General features: G+C 43.5%; 1 protein-coding gene across 8 annotated transcripts in view; it reads left to right on the top strand.

Annotated features, from left to right (window-relative positions):
• Positions 1-22,866, top strand: part of LOC110489094 (glutamate receptor 1) — a 157,831-nt gene that overhangs the window by 129,399 nt on the left and 5,566 nt on the right. The window contains exons 12-16 of one of the 8 annotated variants that reach the window (XR_005035967.1): positions 10,721-10,919; positions 11,181-11,428; positions 15,619-15,733; positions 16,654-16,768; positions 22,252-22,385. Coding sequence is in view for 6 of the 8 variants with exons in the window: in XM_036943244.1 (XP_036799139.1) it covers positions 10,721-10,919; positions 11,181-11,428; positions 15,619-15,733; positions 22,252-22,524 (835 nt within the window). In the remaining 2 variants the exon portion in view is untranslated. Of the gene's footprint in view, positions 1-10,720; positions 10,920-11,180; positions 11,429-15,618; positions 15,734-16,653; positions 17,465-22,251; positions 22,549-22,866 lie in introns of those variants that run through there. The other 7 variants (XM_036943242.1, XM_036943244.1, XM_036943245.1 and 4 more) reach the window with 7 other exon arrangements.

The raw sequence follows: 22,866 nt of genomic DNA on the forward strand, positions 1-22,866 counted from the left end.
GAGGGTTAGAGATAGAAAGAGAGAGAGTATGGTGAGCGGGTTAGAGAGAGAAAGAGAGAGAGTAGGGTGAGAGGGTTAGAGAGAGAAAGAGAGAGAGTAGGGTGAGAGGGTTAGAGAGAGAAAGAGAGAGTAGGGTGAGAGGGTTAGAGAGAGAAAGAGAGAGAGTAGGGTGAGAGGGTTAGAGAGAGAAAGAGAGAGAGTAGGGTGAGAGGGTTAGAGAGAGAAAGAGAGAGAGTAGGGTGAGAGGGTTAGAGAGAGAAAGAGAAAGAGAGTAGGGTGAGAGGGTTAGAGAGAGAAAGAGAGAGAGTATGGTGAGAGGGTTAGAGAGAGAAAGAGAGAGAGTAGGGTGAGAGGGTTAGAGAGAGAAAGAGAGAGTAGGGTGAGAGGGTTAGAGAGAGAAAGAGAGAGAGTAGGGTGAGAGGGTTAGAGAGAGAAAGAGAGAGAGTAGGGTGAGAGGGTTAGAGATAGAAAGAGAGAGAGTAGGGTGAGAGGGTTAGAGAGAGAAAGAGAGAGAGTAGGGTGAGAGGGTTAGAGAGAGAAAGCGAGAGTAGGGTGAGAGGGTTAGAGAGAGAAAGCGAGAGAGTAGGGTGAGAGGGTTAGAGAGAGAAAGAGTAGGGTGAGAGGGTTAGAGAGAGAAAGCGAGAGTAGGGTGAGAGGGTTAGAGAGAGAAAGAGAGAGAGTAGGGTGAGAGGGTTAGAGAGAGAAAGAGTAGGGTGAGAGGGTTAGAGAGAGAAAGAGAGAGAGTAGGGTGAGAGGGTTAGAGAGAGAAAGAGAGAGTAGGGTGAGAGGGTTAGAGAGAGAAAGAGAGAGAGTATGGTGAGCGGGTTAGAGAGAGAAAGAGAGAGAGTAGGGTGAGAGGGTTAGAGAGAGAAAGCGAGAGAGAGAGGGAGGGAGGACAGTGGCAGTTATAGGTCAAAGCGAACAGACAGATGAGAAGCAGGGGATGGGAGCATGCATGGAACGAGGGATGGAGAGGAATGGATACATGATTCCAAGACAGACACAGATGGAAAAGACAGACAGGCAGACAATTCCTGCTCTGCCTGAAGCCTGCTCAGGTGTTCACCCGTTTAACAGTGTGGTAGGTCTACACACACACACACACACTCTCTCCCTCTTCTCTTTTGTATACACCCCTTTCTTTCCCTCTTTTCCCAAGCCTTCTAACTCTTTCTCTTTCATCATCCTCCCATCTTATCTCACGCATCCTAAATGTTTTTTTTCTCTTGTTCAATCTCTCCTTCCTTTTTCATGTTCTTCTTCACTAACTGCAGGAAGACTAAACCCTGGAATCCTTTTTGTTTTTGCTTCAGCTAATTTTTTAGCACATAAAAGCTCTATGTCTCTTTCTGTCCTGCACTCTCTCTGTCTCTCTCTGTCCTGCACTCTCTCTGTCTCTCTCTGTCCTGCACTCTCTCTGTCTCTCTCTCTGTCCTGCACTCTCTCTGTCTCTCTCTCTGTCCTGCACTCTCTCTGTCTGATGTGCCAGAGAGGAGAATAGTAGGTAACAGAGATACACTTAATCGTCCGTGCTCAACATTGCTCTCCTGAGGCAGAGAGACAGAGCTACAGCCCAAATGGTACCCTGTTCCCTATATGGTCTATCACATGGCCCCTGGTCAGAAGTAGTGCACTATAAAGGGAATAGGGTGCCATTTTGGGACAGATCCCGAGAAACAGAGAAAGGTCCTGGGGGAATTGGCTTCCAGCAAATCAGTGGTTGGTTTTTGAAACGGCCATTACGAACTGTTTAAGAGCCTGACGGTGTGGGTTCAAATGTTTAAATGTAAATGTCACTGACATGTCTACCTCAGCTCATCCTTGCAGAGAAGCACTAAAAACAAACAAGCAACCCAGAAAAGGACAAAATATATCTCATATTACCATACTGTATGTAACCTGAGAAACAAGGTTCATGAAATTGACAACTTATTAACATCAGAAATTATTCATATTCTGGCCATCTCTGAAACACACTTAGATAATTCCTTGGATGATTCAGACATGGTTATAGAATATACAGGAAAGATAGAAATGCCAATGGAGGAGGTGTTGCCATGTATGTCCAGAGTCATATTCCTGCTAGGCTGAGAGAACATCTCATGTCAGATGATGTGGAAGTAATATGGCTACTGGTTCATCTGCCTATTATCGTAAAAAGTTGCTATAGACCGCAAAGTGCTAAAAGTCAGTATTTTGACTACTGTACATGTGTTAAATGTTGGATAATGTTTGTGATTTCAACAGAGAGATACAGTGGGGCAAAAAAATATTTTGTCAGCCACCAATTGTGCAAGTTCTCCCACTTAAAAAGATGAGAGAGGCCTGTAATTTTCATCATAGGTATACTTCATAGGTACACTTCAACTATGACAGACAACATGAGAAAATTATGGTGGAAAATAAGTTTTTGGTCAATAACAAAAGTTTACCTCAATACTTTGTTATATGCCCTTTGTTGGCAATGACAGAGGTCAAACGTTTTCTGTAAGTCTTCACGAGGTTTACACACTGTTGCTGGTATTTTGGCCCATTCCTCCATGCAGATCTCCTCTAGAGCAGTGATGTTTTGGGGCTGTTGTTTGGCAACACGGACTTTCAACTCCCTCCAAACATTTTCTATGGGGTTGAGATCTGGAGACTGGCTAGGCCACTCCAGGACCTTGAAATGCTCCTTACGAAGCCACTCCTTCGTTGCCCGGGCGGTGTGTTTGGGATCATTGTCATGCTGAAAGACCCAGCCACGTTTCATCTTCAATGCCCTTGCTGATGGAAGGAGGTTTTCACTCAAAATCTCACGATACATGGCCCCATTCATTCTTTCCTTTACACGGATCAGTCGTCCTGGTCCCTTTGCAGAAAAACAGCCCTAAAGCATGATGTTTCCACCCCCATGCTTCACAGTAGGTATGGTGTTCTTTGGATGCAACTCAGCATTCTTTGTCCTCCAAACACGACGAGTTGAGTTTTTACCAAGAAGTTCTATTTTGGTTTCATCTGACCATATGACATTCTCCCAATCTTCTTCTGGATCATCCAAATGCTCTCTAGCAAACTTCAGACGGGCCTGGACATGTACTGGGTTAAGCAGGGCGACACTTCTGGCAGTGCAGGATTTGAGTCCCTGGCGGCGTAGTGTGTTACTGATGGTAGGCTTTGTTACTTTGGTCCTAGCTCTCTGCAGGTCATTCACTAGGTCCCCCCGTGTGGTTCTGAGATTTTTGCTCACCGTTCTTGTGATCATTTTGACCCCACAGGGTGAGATCTTGCGTGGAACCCCAGATCGAGGGAGATTATTAGCGGTCTTGTATGTCTTCCATTTCCTAATAATTGCTCCCACAGTTGATTTCTTCAAACCAAGCTGCTTACCTATTGCAGATTCAGTCTTCCCAGCCTGGTGCAGGTCTACAATTTTGTTTCTGGTGTCCTTTGACAGCTCTTTGCTCTTGGCCATAGTGGAGTTTGGAGTGTGACTGTTTGAGGTTGTGTCGTCTTTTATACTGATAACAAGTTCAAACAGGTGCCATTAATACAGGTAACGAGTGGAGGACAGAGTAGCCTCTTAAAGAAGAAGTTACAGGTCTGTGAGAGCCAGAAATCTTGCTTGTTTGTAGGTGACCAAATACTTATTTTCCACCATAATTTGCAAATAAATTCATTAAAAGTCCTACAATGTGATTTTCTGAATTTTCTTTCTCATTTTGTCTGTCATAGTTGAAGTGTACCTATGATGAAAATGACAGGCCTCTCTCATCTTTTTAAGTGGGAGAACTTGCACAGTTGGTGGCTGACTAAATACTTTTTTGCCCCACTGTATGTATTTTGGATGACCGAAATATTGACTTGATATCATCAAGCTGCCCACTCAAAAATAAGCTCCAAACTGTAACCACTGCCTGCAATCTGATTCAAGTCATCAGTCAACCTGTCACGTGTGCTCCCTCTTCGGCCTCTAGGTCACCAGGCTGCTCGTTATGGCGCACACCTGTAACCATCATTACATGCACCTGCGCGTCGTCAGACTCACCTGGACTCCATCACCTCCTTGATTACCTGCCCTATATATGTCCCTCCCTTTGGTTCCTTACCCAGGTGTCATTGTTTCTGTTTCTGGTCTGTGCGTGTTCGAGGGTCTTGTTTTATATTATGTTCTGTTTACTTTATTAAAACACTCCCTGAACCTGCTTCCCGACTCTCGATACTCAACCTACCAGGGTATTTACAAACAGAACAGGAGCTAAATCATCCACGCGTATTGATCACATCTTTACTAATGTTGCAGAAATCTGCTTTAAAGCCGTATCCACACCCATCGCATATAGTGATGATATATTTACAAAAAACAATGTTTCAAAGACTGGACTTAAAATTGTGTATAAACGATCATACAAGAGGTTGTGCAATTATTCATATGTCAAAGATGTGAAAAATATTTGTTGGTCTGATGTGTGTAATGAGGAACATCCTGACGCTGCACTTGAAGCATTTATGAAATTGCTTCTTCCGCTTACTGATATACATGCACCCATCTAGAAAGACTGTTAGAACTGCCAAATCCCCATGGATATATGAATTTATAAACTGTATAGCTGAGAGCAATGAGGCAAAGGGAATAGCAAATAAGTCTGACAACACAGTAGACTGGCAAACATACCGTAACTTGAGAAGTCCCGTAACTAAACAAAAAGAAGAAGAAATTATACTATGGAACAAAGAACAATTATATAAAGAATTATAGTAAAAAGCTCTGGAATACTTTCATTGAGGCAGAAGGCTTGTTCATAACAAAATCCTTTGATATTGCCCTCCACTTTAATAACTTATTTCGTTGACAAGATTAGCAAACAACAACAACAAATGCTGAGCCTTCATATTCATTTGCATAATGGACCAAATAATGAAAGACGAGCACTGCAATTTGAGTTCCACAAAGTGGGTGTTGAAGAGGTGAAAACATGGTTGCTATTTATAAATAAGGACAAATCACCCGGCATAGGTCACCTGGATGGTCAATTGTTGAGGTTAGTAGCGGAATACATTGTTACTCCTGTTTGCCACATCTTCAATTTAAGCCTAGAAGACGGTGTGCCCCCAGACATGGAGGGAGACAAAGGACATTCCACTACCCAAGAATAGCAGAGCACCATTTATTGGTTCAAACAGCCATTCAATCAGCCTGTTACAAGTGCTTAGCAAACTTATTTTTTTATTTTTTTATTGTGTTTAATCAAATATAAAGTTGTTTTACAGAAAACAAATTAACAACAGACTTTCAGTATGTGTATAGGGAAGGGCACTTAACATGCTCGGCACAGACACAAATGACTGATCATTGGGTTAAATAAATTGACAGTAAGAAGATTTTGGGAGCTGTTTTGTTAGACTTTTGTGCAACTTTTAATGTCATTGATCATAACCTATTGCTGACAAAACGTAGGTGTTATGGATTTGCATCCCCTGCCTAATTATGGTAAATACCTATCTAATAGAACACAGAGGGTTTTCGTTAATGGAAGCCTCTCATGCAAATTCAGTTGAGTTTGGTGTACCGCAGGGCAGCCGGCTAGGGACATGATTTCTGTTTTCTGTTTTTACTAATGACCTTCCACTGAGCTTGAATAAAGCCTGTGTCTATGTATGCTGACGACTCAACAGCATACATGTAGGCTGCAACAGTAAAATAAATAACTGAGACACGTAACATAAAGCTCCAGTCAGTCTTAGAATGGGTAACTAGCAATAGGCTGGAGTTTTATATCTAAAAACCTAAAAGCATAATTTTTGGGTCAAATCACTTGCTCAACGCTAAAACTCGTTTAGATCTATAATTGAATCATGTGGCTATTGAGCAAGTTGAGGAGACTAAACTGCTGGGTGTAACCCCAGACAGTAAGCTGTCATGGTCAAAACAGGCTTTACTAGCCTGTTCAACCTCTCTTTTGTATCATCTGAGATCCCCAAAGATTGGAAACCTGCAACGGTCATCACACTCTTCAAAGGGGGAGACACTCTCGACCCAAACTGTTACAGACCTATATCCATCCTGACCTGCCTTTCTAAAATCTTTGAAAGCCAAGTTAACAAACAGATCACCGACCATTTCAAATCCCACCTTTACCTTCTCCACTATGCAATCTGCAATTTTCCGAGCTGGTCATGGCTGCACTTCAGTCACGCTAAAGGTCCTAAACGATATCATAACCGCCATCGATAAAAGACAGTACTGTGCAGCCGTCTTCATCGACCTGGCCAAGGCTTTCGACTCTGTCAATCACTGTTCTTATCGGCAGACTCAATTGCCTTGGTTTCTCAAATGACTGCCTCGCCTGGTTCACCAACTACTTCTCAGATAGAGTTCAGTGTGTCAAATCGGAGGGCCTGCTGTCCGGACCTCTGGCAGTCTCTATGGGGGTGCCACAGGGTTCAATTCTCGGGCCGACTCTTTTCTCTGTATATATCAATGGTATCGCTGTTACTGCTGGTGATTCTCTGATCCACCTCTACGCAGATGACACCATTCTGTATGCATCTGGCCCTTCTTTGGACATTATGTTAACAAACATCCAAACAAGCTTCAATGCCATACAACACTCCTTCCGTGGCCTCCAACTGCTTCTAAATGCTAGTAAAACTAAATGCATGCTCTTCAACCGATCGCTGCCCGTACCCGCCTGCCCGACTAGCATCACTACTCTGGACAGTTCTGACTTAGAATATGTGGACAACTACAATTACCTAGGTGTCTGGTTAGACTGTAAACTCTCCTTCCAGACTCACTTTAAGCATCTTCAATCCCAAATTAAATCTAGAATCGGCTTCCTATTTCGCAACAAAGTCTCCTTCACTCATGATGTCAAACATACCCTCGTAAAACTGACTATCCTACCAATCCTTGACTTCGGCGATGTAATTTACAAAATAGCCTCCAGAAATCTACTATCACAGTGCCATCCATTTTGTCACCAAACCCCATATACTACCCACCACTGCGACCTGTATGCTCTCGTTGGCTGGCCCTCGTTACATTTTCGTCGCCAAACCCGTTGGCTCCAGGTCATCTATAAGTCTCTGCTAGGTAAAACCCTGACTTAGCTCACTGGTCACCATATCAACCCCCACCAATAGCAGGCGCTCCAGCAGGTATATTTCACTGGTCATCCCAAAAGCCAACACTTCCTTTGGCCGCATTTCCTTCCAGTTCTCTGCTGCCAATGACTGGAATGAATTGCAAAAATCACTGAAGCTGGAGACTTATATCTCCCTCTCTAACTTTAAGCATCAGCTGTCAGAGCAGCTTACCAATCACTGTACCTGTACACAGCCAATCTGTAAATAGCACAACCAACTACCTCATCCCCATATTGTTATTTATTGTCTTGCTCTTTTGCACCCCAGTATCTCTACTTGCACATCATCATCTGCGCATCTATCACTCCAGTGTTAACGCTAAATTCTAATTATTTCGCCTCTGTGGCCTATTTATTGCCTTACCTCCCTAATCTTCTATATTTGCACACACTGTACATAGATGTTTCTATTGTGTTATTGACTGTACATTTGTTTATGTGTAACTCTGTGTTGTTGTTTGTCGCACTGCTTTGCTTTATCTTGGCCAGGTCACAGTTGTTCCTAACTGGCCTACCTGGTTAAATAAAGGTGAATTTAAAATAAATAAAATAATAAATATAGACTCAATGGTTGCTAAAAATGGGAAGAGATCTGTTCATGAATGTGCGTTGCTCTGCCTTCTTGACATCTCAGTCGACCAGACAGGTCCTACAGGCCCTAGTTTTGTTGCACCTGGACTACTGCCCAGCTGTGTGGTCATGTGTGGCAAAGAAGGACATAGGTAAATTGCAGTTGGTCCAGAAAAAGCAGCACATATCACACTTAGATGTGCACAAAGGGAAAGTGTCAGTAACATGCATGTCAGTTTCTACTGGCTCAAAGTTGAGGAGAGATTGACTGCATCACTATTGGTCTTTGTGCGAGATATTGATGTGTTGAAGGTACCGATCTGTCTGTTCAAGCACTTGGAACACAGTTCAGACTCTCATCGGTACAACACAAGACATACAACCAGATGTCTTTCACAGACCCCAGGTCCAGAACAAAGGCTGGGAAACACACAGTATTAAATAGTGCCACGACTACATGGAACTCTGCCTCCCCAGGTAACTCAAGCTAGAAATAAAACCAGTTTCAAAACAGATAAAAGAACACCTTACTGCACAAAGGGGACTATGAAGAGACAGACATTATATATATGTTGTATTGTAATTCGCACTGTACTATGTATTAGACCTAGATATTGTGTGTATCTACTGATATGTAGACTATGTGTTTAAATGTATGTATTTCAGTCCTTGACTTATAAAGTCTGTACTATGTATTATGTCATGTTACATGTGGACCCCAGGAAGGGTAGCTGCTGATTTTGCAGCGGTTCATGGGGATACTAATAAATACCAAATACCAAAATGACAGCTGTGACTAAGTGGCCTCCTCGTCCTCCTCTCATTATTAATCACCACCAATGAATGTGTGTGGCTCTGTGAAACACTCTGGTAACTTCCTTAAGGTGAGGTGAATGTGGTGTACTTCCTTTGTGATGCTGAGTTATCTCGTCTCAGCACATTTAACACAGCTCTCCCAGAGCCTTGATGGAAGTACGGTATGAGAGAGGCAGGTTGTGCATCCCAAATGGCACCCTATTCCCTAAATATGGGCCCTGGTCAAAAGTAGTGGACTACTGTGTGAAGGGAATATGTTGTTCATTTGGGACACAACCAGGGTGTCTGATGATGAGACACAGACAGAGACCTGCTGTACTGTTAGGGAGTCGGGGTGGAGGATGGATACTGTCATGTGATGCTAGATACAGTGCCTTGCGAAAGTATTCGGCCCCCTTGAACTTTGCAACCTTTTGCCACATTTCAGGCTTCAAACATAAAGACATAAAACTGTATTTTTTTGTGAAGAATCGACAACAAGTGGGACACAATCATGAAGTGGAACATTTATTGTATATTTCAAACTTTTTTAACAAATCAAAAACTGAAAAATTGGGCATGCAAAATTATTCAGCCCCTTTACTTTCAGTGCAGCAAACTCTCTCCAGAAGTTCAGTGAGGATCTCTGAATGATCCAATGTTGACCTAAATGACTAATGATGATAAATACAATCCACCTGTGTGTAATCAAGTCTCTGTATAAATGCACCTGCACTGTGATAGTCTCAGAGGTCCGTTAAAAGCGCAGAGAGCATCATGAAGAACAAGGAACACACCAGGCAGGTCCGAGATACTGTTGTGAAGAAGTTCAAAGCCGGATTTGGATACAAAAAGATTTCCCAAGCTTTAAACATCCCAAGGAGCACTGTGCAAGCGATAATATTGAAATGTAAGGAGTATCAGACCACTGCAAATCTACCAAGACCTGGCCGTCCCTCTAAACTTTCAGCTCATACAAGGAGAAGACTAATCAGAGATGCAGCCAAGAGGCCCATGATCACTCTGGATGAACTGCAGAGATCTACAGCTGAGGTGGGAGACTCTGTCCATAGGACAACAATCAGTCGTATATTGCACAAATCTGGCCTTTATGGAAGAGTGGCAAGAAGAAAGCCATTTCTTAAAGATATCCATAAAAAGTGTCGTTTAAAGTTTGCCACAAGCCACCTGGGAGACACACCAAACATGTGGAAGAAGGTGCTCTGGTCAGATGAAACCAAAATTGAACTTTTTGGCAACAATGCAAAACGTTATGTTTGGTGTAAAAGCAACACAGCTGAACACACCATCCCCACTGTCAAACATGGTGGTGGCAGCATCATGGTTTGGGCCTGCTTTTCTTCAGCAGGGACAGGGAAGATGGTTAAAATTGATGGGAAGATGGATGGAGCCAAATACAGGACCATTCTGGAAGAAAACCTGATGGAGTCTGCAAAAGACCTGAGACTGGGACGGAGATTTGTCTTCCAACAAGACAATGATCCAAAACATAAAGCAACATCTACAATGGAATGGTTCAAAAATAAACATATCCAGGTGTTAGAATTGCCAAATCAAAGTCCAGACCTGAATCCAATCGAGAATCTGTGGAAAGAACTGAAAACTGCTGTTCACAAATGCTCTCCATCCAACCTCACTGAGCTCGAGCTGTTTTGCAAGGAGGAATGGGAAAAAAAATTCAGTCTCTCGATGTGCAAAACTGATAGAGACATACCCCAAGCGACTTACAGCTGTAATCACAGCAAAAGGTGGCGCTACAAAGTATTAATTTAAGGGGGCTGAATAATTTTGCACGCCCAATTTTTCAGTTTTTGATTTGTTAAAAAAGTTTGAAATATCCAATAAATGTTGTTCCACTTCATGATTGTGTCCCACTTGTTGTTGATTCTTCACAAAAAAAATAAAGTTTTATATCTTTCTGTTTGAAGCCTGAAATGTGGCAAAAGGTCACAAAATTCAAGGGGGCCGAATACTTTCGCAAGGCACTGTAGGTCAGAGTCATGTGAAAGGCAGAGGCTTTGGTTTGGTTTGTTATAATGTATAAGCATGTGAATGAGGTCCTAATGGAGAGTTATGCAGATGGTTTTATTTTTTTTAGGTCTCCTTTATGTCCTTCTCCCCTTCAAGTCTAGCTGGACATGTCCTAGGGGTTGTATGTGTCGGTGTAGGTGCCTCTAACACCTGTCTCTGGCTGTTTCTCCCTCTAGGTCTCTGTCAGGGCGGATAGTGGGTGGCGTGTGGTGGTTCTTCACTCTCATCATCATCTCGTCCTACACGGCCAACCTAGCTGCTTTCCTCACAGTGGAGAGGATGGTGTCCCCCATAGAGAGTGCTGAGGACCTGGCTAAACAGACTGAGATCGCCTACGGAACTCTGGATGCTGGCTCCACCAAAGAGTTCTTCAGGGTGAGACCTGTGGTTTACTCATAGACACACACCTGTTTGACTAGCATGTACATGTAGTTTACACACACACGCACACGCGCACGCACACACACACACACTCACACACACACACACACACACACACACACACACACACACACAGATGCCCCCCCCCACCAAACACACACATACACAGATCCCCCTCCCCCACCCCCACCACACACACACATACACAGATCCCCCTTCCCCCACACACAATCCTAACCCCTCCTCTCTCCCCAGCGGTCTAAGATTGCGGTGTTTGAGAAGATGTGGTCGTACATGAAGTCGGCCGACCCCTCAGTGTTTGTGAAGACCACAGACGAGGGAGTGATGAGGGTCAGGAAGTCCAAAGGGAAGTACGCCTACCTGTTAGAGTCCACCATGAACGAGTACATCGAGCAGAGGAAACCCTGTGACACCATGAAGGTGGGGGGGAACCTGGACTCTAAAGGATATGGTATCGCCACGCCCAAGGGCTCACCCCTCAGGTAATAACGTGTAACTGCACCTCTGCCTCAGAGCTGGAAATGGCTTAGGCATCTTTGTTTTGCATGTTTTTATTTTATTTATGGAGATACTGGATGCATCCCAAATGGCACTCTTTTCCCTATATTGTGCACTACTTTTGACCAAGGCCCACAGGGTTGTGGTCAAAGGTAGTGGACTATGTAGGGAATAGAGTACCACTATAAACATCAAACACTTGGCCCTGCATGACCCACTGGTTTATCGGTGTCAGAAGCAGCATGTACGACCTAATGTTAAAAGGTGTCTATATTTTCACCATGGAAACTTGACGTGACCTCTATGACTACAATCTTAGAAACAAAGGTGCTCTCTAGAACCTAAAATGGTTCTTTGGCTGTCCCCATAGGAGAGCCCTTTGAAGAACCCTTTGTTGTTCCATGTAGACTCCTTTTGGGTTCCATGTAAAATCATTTTCACAGAGGGTTCTACAGTACATGGAACCCAAAAGGGTTCTCCTACTGCCGAAGAACCATTTTAAGTTCTAGAGAGCACCTTCTTTTCTGAGACTGTAGACATAGAGGTTACCTTTTGGAACACTTTTTCTAACTGTGTACTGTAGAGCTGAATATCTCTGTCTGTGTAACCTCTATGACTACTGCAGATCTGAATATCTCTGTCTGTGTAACCTCTATGACTACTGCAGAGCTCAATATCCCTGTCTGTGTAACCTCTATGACTACTGCAGAGCTGAATATCTATGTCTGTGTAACCTCTATGACTACTGCAGAGCTGAATATCTCTGTGTCTGTGCGAGCTAAAGCCTTGCTAAGCCCTTGACATCCACCACCTAGGGCTTGGTCAGGCTGACCGCACTCTGAGTGCTTACAGAAGTGGTCTGTGGAAATCTGATCCCCCCTTTCTTTCCTCCTCTACTCCCCTCAACTCTCCTTTCTTCTCTTCTCTTCTCTCTTCTGTTCTCTTATCTCCTCTCTTCTCCTCTCTCATCTCTTCTCTCTCCCCTGTTCTCCTCTCTTCTCCTCTCTTCTCTCTTCTCGCTTCTCTTCTCCCCTTCCTCTCTTCTCCTCCCTCCTCTCTTCTCCTCTCTTCTCCTCTCTCATCTCTTCTCTCTCTCCTGTTCTCCTCTCTTCTCCTCTCTGTTCTCCTCTCCTCTCTTCTCCTCCCTCCTCTCTTCTCCTCTCTCATCTCTTCTCTCTCCCTTGTTCTCTCTTCTCCTCTCTTTGTTCTCCTCTCCTCTCCTCTCTCAGACTGATGTTGTCAGGCTTTATTTGTGAAAAGATTAGAAAAACTGTTTTTTGGGGGGCGGGAGGGGGGCATTATTTGTATTATTATGAATGATTATTTTATAACAGCTAAAGCAGACAACACCCGCCTAACCTCATCTTTCATGACTACAGTCCATGTCGTACATGTATTCTGTTCCGGAAAGATCTTGCAGGAGTCATGTGGATCTTTGAATTCAACCATAATGATCTCAATTTATTTTAATGAGAAGCCTCCTATGGGGAGATTGCATTTCTTTTAATGAGAAGCCTCCTATGGGGAGGGAAGTCTCCTATTTAGTGTCATTGAATAGTCATTTAGTGGACTTTCTCAGTAGGCTGCCTGCACGAAGCGAAGGTCCTTACTCACAATGAATTTCTCTCAGTTCAATTTCTCTTTCTCTCTCTCTCTCACTCTCACACTCACACTCACACTCACACACACACACACACACACACACACACACACACACACACACACACACACACACACACACACACACTGAGAGTGATCGGTGGTATTCACAGATGTCTGAAATTGACAGAGAAGATCATTACTCAGATAATGTTTTGTAAGGGAGTCTGAGACATGTTCAGACTGAATGGTCTCCTTCATTGAGATGCCATTGTTCTGGCCAGCCACTCAAGATGTGGGCAAATGAAGCCATGACAATTATAAAATGTGTATTTCTTCTCTTTCCAATTCAGAAATTAGTGATCACCCCCTTTTTTGTTTACTGAGGGCTTTGTTCAATCAAATGTGCCTTAGAGGTGTTGCCTGGTGACAGTATCTTTGTTCTCACACAGGGAACGTTCAGAATCTTTAAGCATATACCTGTGAGGGGAGTCTACTGAATATTCTCACGGTGTCTGAAACCCTTCTGCACTATTACTTCAGTACAGTCAATATGAGATACGATGCCAGTTTGATTGAATTCATCTCTCAGAATTTCTACATTAACAGCTCTTCATTTGACAGGATCTCTACTGTTGTTATCCTGAAGAATTGTTGTGTTTTGACCCTGTCCTCGCTCCATCCCTGATGTTTTCTGTTGTGTTTTGACCCTGTCCTCGCTCCATCCCTGATGTTTACTGTTGTGTTTTGACCCTGTCCTCGCTCCATCCCTGATGTTTACTGTAGTGTTTTGACCCTGTCCTCGCTCCATCCCTGATGTTTTCTGTAGTGTTTTGACCCTGTCCTCGCTCCATCCTTGATGTTTACTGTTGTGTTTTGACCTTGTCCTCGCTCCATCCCTGATGTTTACTGTTGTGTTTTGACCTTGTCCTCGCTCCATCCCTGATGTTTACTGTTGTGTTTTGACCTTGTCCTCGCTCCATCCCTGATGTTTACTGTTGTGTTTTGACCCTGTCCTCGCTCCATGCCTGATGTGTTCTGTACAATGTACTGTTCTCGGGTGGGTCTTCTACAGCCTTGATAACTCAAGTGGTATGTTATGTCCCCAACACAGCTGCACTAGGTGTGAGACAAAAACTATTATACAATCTATATTTGCTGGTAGTCTACATCTTTTATGGTATGGATGAACAAATTACATTTGTAAAATGAAGCTGAAGCCTTTTGCTGTTCAACAAGATGTATAATTAATGTAATGTATATCAAGCATTTAGAATGTCCAAACTCAAGATCAACTCTGCTCCATAGTATATTCACTCCATATATCGCCATAGGCTTAGCCAAGCAGGTGGTGTAATCTAGCGATTCGACAAGCTGTTCGACAAGTGGCTTGATTCTAGAAATATTGAAACATACTTCTTAAGTTACGAAGGCTGTTGGGAAAATCCACTCCTGTTTTAACCCCATTCCTGCCTTATATCGGCATCCCACCACCAAGCACTCTGCCGCCTCATCTACTCGACCTCTAACCTCTAACCCACCACCAAGCCCTCTGCCACCTCATCTACTCGACCTCTAACCTCTAAACCACCACCAAGCCCTCTGCCACCTCATCTACTCGACCTCTAACCTCTAACCCACCACCAAGCACTCTGCCACCTCATCTACTCCACCTCTAATCTCTAACCCACCACCAAGCACTCTCCTGCTTCATCTACTCGACCTCTAACCTCTAACCCACCACCAAGCCCTCTGCCGCCTCATCTACTAGACCTCTAACCCACCAACAGGGTAAATGATTATATACTGTACTTGAACACATAAACATCCATGTCTAGAGAGAGAAAGAGAGAGAGAGGGAGAGAGAGAGAGATAGAGAGAGGTGCTATAGATATGGATGTGGTAGTTGAGTTTGCTGAGCTAGTTGGTGGTCTTCTTTCTATCCTAGAGTCAATTATCAGCTAAGGAAGGAGTAAGATAAACTCTAAATTGAGTTTTGACACTCAACAACTAAGCATATTTGTATGAAGTGAATGGAACTGTGATAGTTCTCCATTTTCATATTGGAAACATTGAAAGGACATGAGCATCTACAGACAGACAGGTAGGCTTCCAAATCTGAAGCATCTCTCCATGATATCTGCTCTCTCCCTCCTCTAAGAGGCCCTGTCCTCTATGTGGTTAAACCTGACTCAAGTATGGCCAGCAAGCATTTCTGTCCATTGAGATATATAAGTAATATACTGTATATCAAGCATTTAGAATGTCCAAACTCAAGATCAACCCTGCTCCATAGTATACTCACTCCATATATCGCCATAGGCTTAGCCAAGCAGGTGGTGTAATCTAGCGATTCAACATTCATAATCACAACCAGTGTACAGACTACTTACCTACCTGTCCATATACTCTTTCAAATGCTAACCCAGTTATCATTATTAAAATATAGCTCCAACATTTTCATAATCACTCAGTCTATAAATACATATTTATATACCTGTCCATAATATACAGTACTATTTCCTAACCCAGGAAAACTGACCCAGTTATGATTGTATCTATTATCGTTCTAAAGAAACCCTGTTAACCTGGCCGTGTTAAAACTGAACGAGCAAGGCCTGTTGGACAAACTGAAAAACAAATGGTGGTACGACAAGGGCGAGTGTGGCAGCGGGGGCGGGGACTCCAAGGTCAGAACCCTGTTTCAACCAACCACGCTGATCCACCAGGGGGGTAACCGGCCAATCACAAAGCTGCTCAGACACTCTGGATGGCAACACTTCCTGACAACTCTGTATGGTGGGTGAAGGGTGGGGGAGGGATTAAAACACGAGAGACACATTATATTTTATCTCTTCCTAGCCATGGATAGGTCTATGGCCCAGACTTCAACACAAAGGGTAACAAGTGCTTCAACTCTGTGTGTAGGGGCCAACTTAAAACTACAGAGTGACATCATGCTCTCTCTCTAGCCAAGATAACCTACTCTAGTCCATCTGGGAGGAGGGTGTCTGGAATTGGCACAGTTTGTATTTTGCCCTGTTCTCATGAATAAGTAAGGATAGCATGCATTCATGCGTAGGATCCCTGTCAAGCTGATACACTGAAGACTTCACACACACACACAAAGAACATAATTGTTTTTTTTTGTATCTCTGTCCCCAAGACCCTCCTACTAAGTAGACACTCCTACAGCTTTTAAAGGGGAATAGAATCTGCAATCAGAATCTTTTCTGACGTGTTGTGTTCCGTAACAGAGGGTTCACAGCTGGTGTGCCGGTTACCCAAAGTGATACAGTAATACACATCTACTACCGTACAGTACAGTAGGGAGAGATGGAGTATTAACACATATCACTTTGACTCTGATGTACATGTATGTTCCTGATGATGTTCCTGTTTACTTTATGTATTTGCCTGTGAGTGAACGTGTGTGTGAGGTTTCCAACTTCTAACCAGTGACACAGCTAAATTGCAGTAAACCTTGATGCGTAGATGTGGTATATGATTGGACATGTTCTGAATGACTGACATAAGATAACATATGTTATGCTATGTTATTTATGTTATGGCCCTGCCCTGTCCTGGGTGTGGTGTGGTGTACATGCAGGATCCCGGTAAACCTAGCCGTGTTGAAGCTCAATGAGCAGGCCGTCTTAGACAAACTAAAGAACAAATGGTGGTACGATAAAGGAGAGTGTGGCAGCAACGACTCCGGACGCAAGGTCAGTCACACACTATAACTCAGTCCTTAAACCCCTGATCCTAGACCAGTCCTTATACACCAAACACTCCTCACATCCTCCTCAAAACCCCTGATCCTAGACCAGTCCTTAAACCCTAAACACTCCTCACATCCTTGTCAAAACCCCTGATCCTAGACCGTCCTTATACCCCAAACACTCCTCACATCCTCCTCAAATCCCCTGATCCAAGACCAGTCTGAAACTACAGAAGCCATGTAAAGTCTGTTCCCAGACCAGCCCTGATATCTCAAACCATCGCTCACAGTTTACTACTTAGACATGCCACTGGTTCTCATTAGTATAGTGACTGAGATTGGTGGACTCAAAATCCATTTCTCTCTCTCTCTTTCTCTCTCTGGGAGCCAATCACTGTTCTCTCTCTCTCCCCACACTGATGTTCTCTCCATAATGAGGCCAATGAGTGAATTAACTACTAACCTTGATGGTTGAGGTGAAACAGTGGGGTTTACGGTCGTTAAATCAAATAACAATGTAAACATGCTAGAGGTCATATGGTGTTATACCCAAGAACATATGCTGCCTGCTCCTTGTTGCAGAACATCAGCCGCATACAGTGCCTTGCAAAATTATTCGCCCCCCTTGGCATTTGTTCTATTTTGTTGCATTACAACCTGTAATTTAAATTGATTTTTATTTGGATTACATGTAATGGACATACACAAAATAGTCCAAATTGGTGAAGTGAAATGAAAAAAAAAAAAAAAAAAAAAAAGAACAAGTGGTTCGTGTATATGTATTCACCTCCTTTGCTATGAATTCCCTAAATAAGATCTGGTGCAACCAATTACCTTCAGAAGTCACATAATTAGTCAAATAAAGTCCACCTGTGTGCAATCTAAGTGTCACATGATCTGTCACATGATCTCAGTATATATACACCTGTTCTGAAAGGCCCCAGAGTCTGCAATGCCACTAAGCAAGGGGCACCACCAAGCAAGCGGCACTATAAAGACCAAGGAGCTCTCCAAACAGGTCAGGGACAAAGTTGTGGAGAATCAGATCAGGGTTAGGTTATAAAAAAAATATCTAAAACTTTGAAAATCCTACAGAGCACCATTAAATCCATTATAAAAATGTTTAACAAATATTGCACCACAACAAGCCTGCCAAGAGAGGGCTGCTCTCAAAAACTCACAGACCAGGCAAGGAGGGCATTAATCAGAAGGCAACAAAGAGACCAAATATAACCCCGAAGTAGCTGCAAAGCTACACAGCGGAGATTGGAGTATCTGTCCATAGGACCACTTTAAGTCGTACACTCCACAGAGCTGGGCTTTACGGAAGAGTGGCCAGAAAAAAATAAGCAAACATGTTTGGTGTTCGCCAAAAGGAATTTGGGATACTCCCCAAACATATGGAAGAAGGTACTCTGGTCAGATGAGACTAAAATCGAGGTTTTTGGCCATCAAGGAAAACGCTATGTCTGACGCAAACCCATCTTCACCCCGAGAACACCATCCCCACGGTAAAGCATGGTGGTAGCAGAATCATTCTGTGGGGATGTTTTTCATCAGCAGGGACTGGGAAACTGGTCAGAATTGAAGGAATGATGGATGGCACTAAATACAGGGAAATTATTGAGGGAAACCTGTTTCAGTCTTCCGGAGATTTGAGACCGGGACAGAGGTTCAACTTCCAGCAGGAAAATAACCCTAAGCATACTGCTAAAGCGACACTCGAGTGGTTTAAGGGGAAACATTTAAATGTCTTGGAATGGCCTAGTCAAAGCCCAGACCTCAATCCAATTGAGAATCTGTTGTATGACTTCAAGATTGCTGTACACCAGCGAAACCCATCCAACTTGAAGGAGCTGGAGCAGTTTTGCCTTGTAGAATGGGCAAAAATCCCAGTGGCTAGATGTGCCAAGCTTATAGAGACATACCCCAAGAGACTTGCAGCTGTAATTGCTGCAAAAGGTGACTCCACAATGTATTGACTTTGGGGGGGTTGAAGAGTTATGCACACTTAAGTTTTCAGTTTTTTTTGTCTTATTTCTTGTTTGTTTCACAATAAAAAAGATTTTGCATCTTCAAAGTGGTAGGCATGTTGTGTAAATCAAATGATACAAACCCCCCAAAAATCAATTTTATTTCAAGGTTGCAAGGCAACAAAATAGGAAAAATGCCAAGAGGGGTGAATACTTTCGCAAGCCACTGTACGCAGTACCTCTAAGCAATACAATAGGCATGTGTGTTCTTTGAAGAGAGCGTAAAATTCATGGTTTATTTCCCTCGACTCATCTGTGAGGTTGTTTTGCAGTGATGTAAAGCTAAGGTATGATGGTGATCATGCTGATATAGCCATGGTAATACAGGAGGGAAATCACAGGCATCCCTCATGTAAGAGAGGCAGTGCTACATCATGCTGAAGTACATCATTGTAAAGTGCACTCTGCTGATTTAGCCAATATAAACCCAAGGGAATAGAAACATACCGAGTAATATCACATAGCTGTTGTCAGAGTGGTCTCTGAAAGCAGACAGGCAGAGAAGAAAACAAAGAACAGAGCCCCAAGGACCTAGAATCTACATAAGCCACGATTGTACTGAGTTTGTTTGAAATGGCAACCTAATTCTTTATACAGTGCACTTAGGATGCCATTCTGGATGCAGCCTGCATGTCAGTGTGGAGAGAGAGAGAGAGAGAGAGAGTGTGTGATTTTGATTTGACCGACGGACCCTGTGAAAGGCTCAGACCACTTTTAACCCCTGACCCCTGTCTCCTAACATGACTCGGCCCTGAAACACCCCAAAACGTCCTCTCCACACCAGCCTGCCTGGTCTGGCTCTATCCTCTCCGGTGTGAGAGGTACACCCCACCCCCAAAAAACATATGAAAGCTACAGATACTATTCAGCCTTGCAACCCCTTAGCCTCGCGAGCCTGCCTGTTCCTGCAAGCATACATCATTGATTAAGCTTGCGAGGCTAGCAACCCCATACACCCAACATAACCCTAAACCCTAAATCAGGGAGTTTGATAATGATCCGATTGTCTTAATCCTGCATGGTTTCTCACCGCTGAGAATGAAGCAACGGCCTCAACCCTCCTCAACCCACAACCCCAGAATGATAACCAGAGTTTAGAAATAGAGAATAAATATACTTTAATGATCTAGATGGATATACAGTGGGGCAAAAAAGTATTTAGTCAGCCACCAATTGTGCACGTTCTCCCACTTAAAAATACGAGAGAGGCCTGTAATTTTCATCATAGGTACACTTCAACTATGACAGACAAAATGAGAAAAAAAATCCAGAAAATGACATTGTAGGATTTTTAATGAATTTATTTGCAAATTATGGTGGAAAATAAGTATTTGATCAATAACAAAAGTTTATCGCAATACTTTGTTATATACCCTTTGTTGGCAATGACAGAGGTCAAACGTTTTCTGTAAGTCTTCACAAGGTTTTCACACACTGTTGCTGGTATTTTGGCCCATTCCTCCATGCAGATCTCCTCCAGAGCAGTGATGTTTTGGGGCTGTTGCTGGGCAACACGGACTTTCAACTCCCTCCAAACATTTTCTATGGGGTTGAGATCTGGAGACTGGCTAGGCCACTACAGGACCTTGAAATGTTTCTTATGAAGCCACTCCTTCGTTGCCCGGGCGGTGTGTTTGGGATCATTGTCATGCTGAAAGACCCAGCCACGTTTCATCTTCAATGCCCTTGCTGATGGAAGGAGGTTTTCACTCAACTTCTCACGATACATGGCCCCATTCATTCTTTCCTTTACACGGATCAGTCATCCTGGTCCCTTTGCAGAAAAACAGCCCCAAAGCATGATGTTTCCACCCCCATGCTTCACAGTAGGTATGGTGTTCATTGGATGCAACTCAGCATTCTTTGTCCTCCAAACACGACGAGTTGAGTTTTTAACAAAAACTTATATTTTGGTTTCATCTGACCATATGACATTCTCCCAATCTTCTTCTGGATCATCCAAATGCTCTCTAGGAAACTTCAGACGTGCTTGGACATATACTGGCTTAAGCAGGGGGACACGTCTGGCACTGCAGGATTTGAGTCCCTGGCGGCGTAGTGTGTTACTGATGGTAGGCTTTGTTACTTTGGTCCCAGCTCTCTGCAGCTCATTCACCAGGTCCCCTTGTGTGGTTCTGGGATTTTTGCTCACCGTTCTTGTGATCATTTTGACCCCACGGGGTGAGATCTTGCGTGGAGCCCCAGATCGAGGGAGATTATCAGTGCTCTTGTATGTCTTCCATTTCCTAATAATTGCTCCCACAGTTGATTTCTTCAAACCAAGCTGCTTACCTATTGCAGATTCAGTCTTCCCAGCCTGGTGCAGGTCTACAATTTTGTTTCTGGTGTCCTTTGACAGCTCTTTGGTCTTGGCCATAGTGGAGTTTGGAGTGTGACTGTTTTAGGCTGTGGACAGGTGTCTTTTATACTGATAACAAGTTCAAACAGGTGCCATTAATACAGGTAACGAGTGGAGGACAGAGGAGCCTCTTAAAGAAGAAGTTACAGGTCTGTGAGAGCCAGAAATCTTGCTTGTTTGTAGGTGACCAAATACTTATTTTCCACCATAATTTGCAAATAAATTCATTAAAAATCCTACAATGTGATTTTCTGGAGTTTCTTTCTCATTTTGTCTGTCATAGTTGAAGTGTATCTAGGATGAAAATTACAGGCCTCTCTCATCTTTTTAAGTGGGAGCACTTGCACAATTGGTGGCAGACTAAATACTTTTTTTGCCCCACTCTATACTGTAGATCAACACGATAACGGGCCATCCCGCAATATGTTGGTTAAAGTGAATTTAGACTCTCTGCCTGTTAAATTAATGCTGCATGAATGCATGGATCTAATGAGGATTTGACTCAAGTTTTATTGTATTGAAAAACACACTTGATCTAAACCCCCTCAGAAATGAAGAAAGGAAATGAATATGAAGTTAGACAAGTTATTCAAGTACTAGGTGTGTGTCTGAGTGCAGAGTGAGTGGGCTAGTTACTATGTCAAGTTAGTTTCAAACAATAGTTAAAGTATTTTAAATAGCTTCTTAATTAGTTGCATGTGTTGTTTAGTGAGTATTATGTTGTCTACCTGTATTTTGTTTGGGCTAGTTAACTAAGCAGGGCAGAACTGTTATGTGTTTTCTGGGAGTCCTGACACGTGTCTTTCTCACTGTGTGTGTGTGTGTGTGTGTGTGTGTGTGTGTGTGTGTGTGTGTGTGTGTGTGTGTGTGTGTGTGTGTATTGGATTATCTCTATGTGCATGCTGCTTTTGTGTGTTTTTTTTGTATGCAAAGTGTCTTTAGTATGTGTTTCTGTGTTTGTCCATAATTTCTACTATGGTGTTTGTATATAAGGTGTTTGTATCTATGGCGTCAGTGTGTATGTAATGTATGTATGTCCTCTCCCCTCACTCCTCCTCACCACATCTCTCTCTCCCCCCCCCCCCCCCCCCCCAGGATAAGACGAGTGCGTTGAGCCTGAGCAACGTGGCCGGAGTGTTCTACATTCTAATTGGAGGGCTGGGCCTGGCCATGCTGGTGGCGTTGGTGGAGTTCTGCTACAAGTCGCGAACCGAGTCTCAGAGAATGAAGGTGTCCACCGCGCGAGCTGCCGCTGCATCCGCCGCTCAGACCTTTCAGTGCTCAGCCTTAGACACAGGGGGCGCTACCGCTCCTTACACAGAGCTGCAGAGCTACGGCCTGTACTCCAACAACACTGTTAAGATATAGGAGAGAGAGAACAGAGGACATGGGGTAGGAAACTGTGATACCATGACGATGATGATTGATGATGATGATGTTGATATCATCTGCCTCTTCTTCCTCCTCCTCTTCCTCACCCCTCCCTCCCTCCAGCCATCTAACCGTGTGATCACAGTAGACCCACCTGTAGCACCTCACTGCTTCTCAACCGCAACACAAAGTCTCTACCTCTGTACCTCGTTACCCTTTAACCTCTGTCTGTCTCTTTCTCTACCTGTCTCTGTCCCCAATCTTTCTCTCTACCTGTCTCTGTCCCCAATCTTTCTCTCTACCTGTCTCTGTCCCCAATCTTTCTCTTTTTACCTCCCT

This window comes from Oncorhynchus mykiss, chromosome 14 (genome assembly GCF_013265735.2).
Source record: "Oncorhynchus mykiss isolate Arlee chromosome 14, USDA_OmykA_1.1, whole genome shotgun sequence".
Classification (NCBI taxonomy): domain Eukaryota; kingdom Metazoa; phylum Chordata; class Actinopteri; order Salmoniformes; family Salmonidae; genus Oncorhynchus; species Oncorhynchus mykiss.